Source organism: Solanum lycopersicum, chromosome 1 (assembly GCF_036512215.1).
Source record: "Solanum lycopersicum chromosome 1, SLM_r2.1".
NCBI classification, from domain to species: Eukaryota; Viridiplantae; Streptophyta; class Magnoliopsida; order Solanales; family Solanaceae; genus Solanum; species Solanum lycopersicum.
In genome coordinates, this window is record NC_090800.1 from 74,679,920 (window position 1) to 74,688,994 (window position 9,075).

Below are 9,075 nucleotides of genomic sequence, written 5' to 3' on the forward strand. Positions count from 1 at the left end.
AACTCGGCACAAAATATAACATGAAAATCTTGTGTTAGATAGATGTTGGAGGTTTGATATATTAAATACTTCATGAAAAATAAATGTTTTATTTTATTAAAGGAATTAATATATTTTAATTACTAAACATAAGTTTTAATAATCAAAAAAGAAATTGTCTATAAAAAAGATACATATAAAGAAAAATATTACAAAATGTTTGGACAGTATACCATCAAATTTATAGAAAAAATTACAATCTCAAACGAAAAAAAGAAGTAAATAAAGACATGACATCCATAAAAAAGGACATCACGTTAAAATGTATAGACAAAAATATTTTCATACTAATTGAATTACATTTTGTTAAAAGTAGACTTATTCTAAACAAAACATGACTTACCCTAGAAGAAACATATCATATGTATAAAAATTTATAATCATATAATAATAATAAATAAGACAAACAGAAAAGAACGCATGAATATGTTAAGAAAGATAAACTATATATATATATATATATATATAAAATGAATTCTAAAATAGTATTATTCAATGTATCATTTAGTCATTTTTTACTATACATTATTTTTATTTTATTTTTACTTTTGCACTTATTTTGTACCTCTCTATAACAGTTAAGTGCATGAATTTTTTAAACATTTGAGATTACATATAAAAAGGAAAAAGTACAAATTTGTTGGTTTAAAAAAATAAATGATTATCAAACAATGAAAAAGACATAATTATTATTCTATAGGAACATGTTTACCCTCAAAATAATTAATGATAAATACAAAATGTGATTAGCTTTACTATATATATCCTAAAAATAGAAGAAAGGATGAATACAAAAATACAGTAATCAACTACGAAGTTATATTTAAAAACTAAACAATGGAGATGTGAAAAATAAATATTTACTTACAACTTCATATTGGAATATATTCATCTTGTAACTATCATAATTTACATATTTCTCAAAAAAAAAAGATGAATATGCATGAAATTTTAAATAATACAAATAAATAAAATAGTAAGAATTCTTATAATTACAAACTGGTAATGAAAATTTTACAAGGAATGTAGACTAACCTACTGTAGAATTCAAGATGATTACAAACTTGAATAAAACAAGAAATATATATAATGTGGTGTGAGTGTGTTTGATAGACTCTTCGTTACCCCCACTTATCTTACAAATTAAAATTGAAAAGTTATTAGACTCTTCATTATCTACATTTAATTAGTACATGAATATATGATGCATTAAGATCTTATTTGATGCATGAATTTAAATATAATATTTAATTAATTAAATAGATATTAATATTAATTTATTTTAGAGATAAAATAAGGGTAAAATGGTAATTCAACTTTAAGGTTAGAAGCTTCCCACTTATAATAATATATGATTAACTTTGGATTTTGCGCACTACTTAAATAACAATGATTAATATAAGGACTTGAGAAATAATTTGAAAATAAGTAATTAATATTAAAGGTAAACATAAAAAAAGATGAACTCCGGGGTATTAGGATATGCATCGGCTAGGTCAGTTTGATTTTATGTTTTATTGATTTGATTTATCGATCATTGAATTTTTAATATGCTAAATAATGACAAATTAATAAGATATTTTTTATTGTTTTTCAATTTAACAAATAAGAAAATACTCATGAAATAATCGTAAATGAATGCTCATAAAACAAAAACAATACTAACAAAAAAAAAATTATACAAGTGCAACTCAAATAAAAGAACTAGGATAATAATATAAATTAAAGGCTAAATGACAAGGACAGTAATCAATAAGGTATTGATATAATATTTAATATTTGTGTAAAGATAAAGTAGTAAATTTATTATCATCAAATCTTAATGTGTTGCCGATTTACCTGTTAACTAAATATTAAAAAAAAATGGAAACAATAAGTCAATATTTTTTTATATATAAAAAGTATTAAAATATCATTAACCCAATAACTTTTTTTCTATTAGACTTTTGCACCTCCTATATAAGATATGAGCTAAAATTAGTCTAATTTATGCTTCCTTTGTTTCAAAATGAATGAAAAAATCAATATAAGTTGTGATGTAATGATGAAAAATCATTTTGGAAGCACCACCTCTCCTATACAAATTTTATTGGTGCTCCAATATAGACTTCAGACATACTATGTGGGACTGAAAACGAGTAAAAGGCTAATGACATGAATTTAAAGACTATCTAATTTTGTCTTAATCCAAACATCAACTTCTCAATCACTTTTTATGTAATTATGAATTAGACACACACACAATAAATATATATATATATATATATATATATATATTTATCAGGTATAAAAATATTTGTTCCACAAAATAGTTATTAATTTAAATAATCAAAGACCTTATCTTTTAAAATCAATCATTTTAGAACTAAGATGGACATAAATAAATATTAAAGAAATAATAAGAAATATAATAGTCAAACTATACTCCTACTTAATTTTTCTTGAATATTATATAGAAGTTTAAAATTATGATTAAAAAGAAATTGTTAAAATAATTTAATAAGAATCTCCTCTTATAATGAAATCGTTCAAACTGATGACCGTTATACTTAACACTTAAATGCAGGAAAAATAAAAAATTTAATTTGTTCGTATAAATTAGATTTTAGCCTTATTTTAATTACCAACAACTTATTTAGCTGGTTCATTTTTATTTTTTCCGGGTCAGGTGTGGATGGTGGACGTGAACCCGTAACGTAGGCGAACATAACCTAGCCCGTTCTTTTTCCCGCCAAAACACCTTCACTATTTTGCCGCCAAATTGCTTGTGTTTTAGTATCAATTTCCCCCCCAAACCTCAAACCCTCATCCTCACAAACTTCCTCTCGATTCTCTCTGCTTCCATTCAAACACCATGAATGATCTTGACTTCAACCGCGACAAAGGTAACAGTTTTCGATTGCATCAAGTGGTTTCGTATTCTCGATTTGCCTTTTCTTTTGATCCAATCATCTTTTTCTGTCTCTCATTTTACAGATCTAGCGAAAGATTTTCTGTCAAACTTCGCTGATTCTAATGGTGAAGCCAAATACATGAACATTCTCGTAAGTTTCGCTCGTTTTCCAGTTCTTTCTGTTGATTTTCAAGTTGAAAAAAACTCCTTTACGCTGTTTTAGTGATTATATTCGTTTAAGAAATGTTCTTTTTTTGTTTGCTAATTTTTTTCTCTTTTAACTTTTAATCAGCAAGATGTTGCTAATCGTAAAACCAAGGCTATTGAGATTGAGCTCGAAGACTTAGCTGACGTAAGTACCACTACTTCCCTTTGAATTACTGTGCTTTTTATGAAGTGATTGTGCTCTATGTAATGTTTTTCATTTGAAGTTTTTTTTGGCTCATAACGTGATTTTGAAATTCTCTTTCAGTACAAGGACTTGGATGAGGAGTTTCTTCGAAGAATTGCTGAGAACACTAAACGATATATCACAATATTAGCAAGTGCGATTGATGAGCTCATGCCAGAGCCAACGGAGGCTTTTCCAGATGATGATCATGATATTTTGATGACTCAGCGGTCAGAGGAAGTAACTGAGAACACTGATGGTTCTGATCCAAAACAAAAGATGCCCCCAGAGATCAAGCGGTTCTAGTAAGCAGCATTAAATTCTCCTCAAGGATCTAACTTTATGAATTAACTTGTCAATTTGTCTCTTGTTCTCTTTGCTGGACTTTATATTTGTGTATCTTCTTGGTACTACTTTCTCCAATAAATGAGCTTACTTAATAAGTAATAAGAAAATCTTTTGTTCTCTCTTTGAGCATAATTTGGAGTGCTTCTGTTAACTGTATGATATTAATTTAGATAGACTTATTTTGTTGATCTCAAAACAACATGATGATATGCGTGATAATTTTTTTCGTGTTGATATACTAGGCAGTCAAGTTCTCTGGTGAAAATAGAATGTCCCTATATGGTTTGGCCTTGTAACTTAATTTCTAAGTAAAGACAGAGTAGAAATTCTGAATGGGTTAACCGCCTAACTGTTTGTCTTTTGTTGAATCCAGTGAAGTGTATGTTAAAGCATCTTCAAAAGGTCGGCCCTTTACAATTAGGGAGGTCAAGGCTTCGTACATTGGTCAGCTTGTCAGGATATCTGGTATTGTGACACGTTGTTCGGATGTTAAGCCACTGATGCAGGTGGCTGTATATACATGTGAAGAATGTGGATTTGAAATTTATCAGGTCTGAACTTTTGTTGTGCTTGTCTTAAAAACTTAATTCTTTATTTTTGACTTGCCAAATGCAGTATGAGAGCCACAATGCTAGCGTTAAATCAAATTACAATAATGTCTTTGTTTCAAATCGAATGCACCTATCTTAATGCACTTGATGAACAGGAAGTAACTGCTAGAGTATTCATGCCTCTGTCTGAATGCCCATCCAAACGCTGCACCGTAAATAAAGCAAAAGGGAACCTCATCCTTCAACTTAGGGCATCAAAGTTTTTAAAGTTTCAAGAGGTTTGTCTTCTGCATTATATCTTGATTACAATATCAAATCTGCAGCACAATTGTTTTACATTTCTGATACTGGTTTAGGCCAAAATTCAAGAGTTGGCTGAACATGTACCCAAAGGTCACATTCCGCGATCAATGACTGTGCACTTCAGAGGAGAACTTACAAGGAAGGTTGGTAATATTTTTTGTTTATTTATGTTTTATCTTAGTGTTTTTGAAAGGAGCTTGTCTAGTTTGAATTAAATGCTAAGGACATTAAAATGCTTTCTAGATTGAGTAGAAAGTGAGATCAAATGCTTCCAACAAATTAAAGCTCCCAGTGAGCATCTCCTCTAAAGCTTTCACTGCTACTTAAGTGTAATATATGCTGCTGCTTTTCTAATAATTGCAGGTATCTCCTGGTGATGTTGTTGAACTGTCAGGCATTTTTCTACCTATGCCTTACACAGGATTTAGAGCAATGCGAGCTGGGTTAATTGCAGATACTTACTTGGAAGCAATGTCTGTTAACCATTTCAAGAAAAAATATGAAGAGTAAGTAGTGCTTTTTGATATGGCTTCTGTTTTCGTCTAGCAACTGGACAAACACAACTAAATGTAATGCATCACCTTTTCCTTGAATCATCAGAGTCCGCTTTTAAGTTTTAGCAAATTGAGGAACTTGATTCCAGTTTGAGCTTAAACCAGATCACTTCTAAAAGAAAAATGAAATTTGAATCATAATGCAATTTAATGTTTTTTTTAGTGTTCTTGAAATATTGTGCTTGGAATAGGTTCAAACTACACATCAAATCTACATCTTTTCTAGCTTCCTATTTGGAATGTTTAGAGGCACTAGTAAATTTGATTTATGCATAACCCTTTTCTCACAAAGAAAAATTTATGTGTTCACTAGTGAAATAGAAAAGATAAGGTTTCTATATGATTAATAAGTTTTCGGATGCAGTTATGAACTTACAGGAGATGAGGAAGAGCAGATTGCAAGGTTAGCTGAGGATGGAGATATATATAACAAGTTGTCTCGTTCCTTGGCTCCTGAAATTTTTGGGCATGAGGATATTAAGAAAGCTCTTCTTCTCCTTCTAGTAGGTGCTCCTCATCGACAGTTGAAGGATGGTATGAAGGTAAGCTCTCTGACCTAAATTGGAATCCATCTTCTGCCTGCTCAGATTAAATCTTATTCATCTTTATGACGAAAAATACTCAGATCAGAGGTGATTTACATATATGTTTGATGGGTGATCCCGGGGTAGCAAAGAGCCAGCTTCTCAAACACATAATCAATGTTGCACCCAGAGGTGTTTACACAACTGGTAAGGGTAGCAGTGGTGTTGGTCTAACTGCTGCTGTTCAGAAAGATCCAGTAACTAATGAGATGGTTCTTGAAGGCGGAGCACTGGTGAGAACAAATTAGTTCTTTTTTAACCTATACTTCATTGAGTTTTGGAAAATATCACGGTGTGAACAATGTGCATTCAGAGTTGGAACTGTATCAGGCAACTTTCAACCATCCATTTCTCAAGTATCCTGTGGACAATGTTTTTCTCAGGTATTAGCAGATATGGGTATATGTGCTATTGATGAATTTGACAAGATGGACGACTCTGATAGAACAGCTATTCATGAAGTAATGGAGCAGCAGACTGTTAGTATTGCAAAGGCTGGGATCACTACATCTCTAAATGCAAGGACCGCAGTGCTTGCTGCTGCTAATCCTGCATGGTAAACATTTACTGTTTCCCCTTGGTTTGTTGAGAACATTGAGAAGCAACTGCTATCTTTTAGAATTTTGACTTTTCCTGTATGTAGAAATATGCTAAATTTTGCAACAAATGGTCATCTGATTTATTTGTGGAGGCAGTTGATTGTGTCAATGCACAAATTTTAAACACTTACATTTTTTTGTTCAAAACATTCGTAGGGGAAGATATGATATGAGAAGGACACCAGCTGAAAATATTAATCTTCCTCCAGCTCTTCTATCAAGATTTGATCTGTTGTGGCTAATCTTAGATCGAGCAGATATGGATTCCGATCTTGAAATGGCTAGACATGTTGTTTATGTGCATCAAAACAAAGAGTCTCCTGCTCTTGGGTTCACTCCACTTGAACCATCTGTGATTCGGTAAATACAAGAATATCTTTCTGGTGTTTTAACCTTCAAGAGAACCTCTCTTTACTAGTTAGTAGTGAGGCTCAGAATTGACTGAGCAACCTGCATCCATTTTATTTTATTTCAGGGCTTATATATCAGCTGCAAGGAGATTGTCTCCCTCTGTACCAAAGGAAATAGAGGAGTATATTGCTAGTGCATATTCTAGTATCAGGCAAGAAGAAGCAAAATCAAACACCCCTCACTCCTATACAACCGTCAGAACACTTCTAAGCATCTTGAGGATATCATCTGTAAGTTTCAGCATCAATTTACAGAGTAAAAGTATCACATTGCGTCATAGTAAGAATTGGCCTATTTTTCTCTTCAACTCTTATTTGAAAAGTGGAAAACTTGTAGTGAATCAAGTATGACAGTTGGCAAGTGCCATGTGGAAGAAACCGAATGAGGAAACATTCTTGTTTTCTTTTTGGTTTGAGAGACTAAAAATCAGAAATTAGGTTAGCTATCGTTAGGAAATATGGAGTCCTTGAAAATTTAAGGCTTTGCTTTCCAAGAAAATTCCTGGACCTTGCAATCCTGATTCCAGGTTTTACAGCTCAAATGATAATAAGTTGGTCATAAATATAGTTGTATAAGGTCAAATAGACAGTGATGATGGCTATTTAGTCAAGCGAATGTCATAAAAGTCCTTTTTAATCATTCTACACTTTGTTGATGTCATTTTACTGTGTTAAATTAGGCACTAGCCAGACTGCGTTTCTCAGAAAAAGTTGCTCAGAGTGATGTGGATGAGGCGCTTCGGTTAATGCAGATGTCGAAGTTCTCCTTGTATTCAGATGATCGGCAAAGATCTGGCCTGGATGCAATATCTGACATTTATTCAATCCTTCGTGATGAGGCTGCTCGGATGAACAGGCTGGAACTAAGCTATGCCCAGGCTCTGAACTGGATTTCCAGAAAGGTTAGTTTGTGGGCAATTATGCCAGATCAAGCTAGAAACCAACTCTTTTGATAGCTTGAAACATATACTTGGATCTAGTGCACATGCAATGATAAAATTACCGCTTAGAAAATATGTTACAATTCACACTTGCACGCCATCTGATGATAAAGTTGTCAAGAAGTAAAGGTGGATAGTTGTGATTAAAACATATAAAAGAATTAGAAAATAGTTTGCATGATCTGTCAAGCTTGTCAAAATTGTTTGTGCTATGGTTTCTCAATGAAGTTGTGTCCAACTGAATTGATTTCATGATATTGGGAAGGAAGCATGCAGAATGATAAACCCTAAGGTTTTACAGTACTGATACATATGGGAACTTTTTATGAACTATTTGTGTTCTGTTATTAAAGCCTTGAGTAGAACATCTTTTTGCTATTGGCAAAAGTATTGCTTGATGCAAGGCCAAAATCTGCTAGTTCATCTTATTGTTGCTGAACTTTCCTGCCACCCACCCTGTCATTCCCCCTGTATTAAAGATAAAAAAACAAATCACATCAGACTAAATAGCTCAAGCTGGCTATTGATACAGTACCAGTATATTCCCAGAATTCTTTACAGAGAGTCCTTTTGTGGTAAACAAAGGATTCGCGTAACTTTTTTTACCCATAATCAGATCCACCCATGTTTTTAACCAACTGAATTGATTTTCATCTTCATGCAACTTGCAAGTAATGGCAATCAGCTAATTTGTCCCCCCAAAAAAAAGATCATGCCAGTATAATTTGGTTCTTTCATTTTGAGACATTATATAAATTTCTTGCCGTCATTCAATATCTAACTCAACGAGTCCTGTGTCCTTGGCTTGAAAACTGTTTTCTCCTTGGTTATAGTACTGACCTTGTGCTTTGAGCTCTATTGCCTCTGATGTATTGCTGCTTTATCTTGAAACAGGGATACAGTGAAGCTCAACTCAAGGAATGTTTGGAAGAATATGCAGCCTTAAATGTGTGGCAGATTCATCCTGATAGTTTTAACATCAGATTCATTGATGCATGATAGACACATAATCAATGTGAATCCAGTTATGTTACAAGATTGTATCTGTCTCCCTTGCCTGTTAGGTTACTACTTACAGTTAGTATAACTAGTACTTTAAGAAAGAAATTTAGATCAAATTATTGAAAGCCAATCGATATGGGAGGCTAACTATGTATGACCAGAGTTGTCAGTCTGTACCAGAATTTGCTAAAGTGTTAATTATTTATTTGTAGAAGTTTCTACGCCCCTCCTACTTTTTTCATGGCAATGTAATGGAATGTGAGAAACAAACTGAAAATTGCCTTGTTTAGTGAAAGACTTCAAGCATTTATTTTGTATTAAGATTCTATTCATCATGCAACTGAATTTGCATCTTTCCTGACTTGAGAAATGCTGCAACATGATAACAGGAATGAATATTGGTCTTAATCTGTGAGAAAAAATAGATCTGTTAAGATTATTTTTTTTTCAAAAGATTAAA

General features: G+C 32.2%; 1 protein-coding gene across 1 annotated transcript; it reads left to right on the plus strand.

Annotated features, from left to right (window-relative positions):
• The first annotated feature begins 2,851 nt into the window (after positions 1 to 2,851).
• Positions 2,852 to 8,892, plus strand: LOC101243636 (DNA replication licensing factor MCM7-like protein). Its single transcript, NM_001322017.1, has 15 exons — positions 2,852 to 2,924; positions 3,016 to 3,083; positions 3,225 to 3,284; positions 3,405 to 3,628; positions 4,045 to 4,222; positions 4,378 to 4,500; positions 4,579 to 4,668; positions 4,889 to 5,031; positions 5,444 to 5,621; positions 5,705 to 5,896; positions 6,047 to 6,219; positions 6,419 to 6,622; positions 6,738 to 6,903; positions 7,353 to 7,574; positions 8,508 to 8,892. The coding sequence occupies exons 1-15, from the start codon at positions 2,894 to 2,896 to the stop codon at positions 8,610 to 8,612; spliced, it is 2,157 nt and encodes a 718-aa protein (NP_001308946.1). The 5' UTR covers positions 2,852 to 2,893; the 3' UTR covers positions 8,613 to 8,892.
• The last annotated feature ends 183 nt before the right edge of the window (positions 8,893 to 9,075 follow it).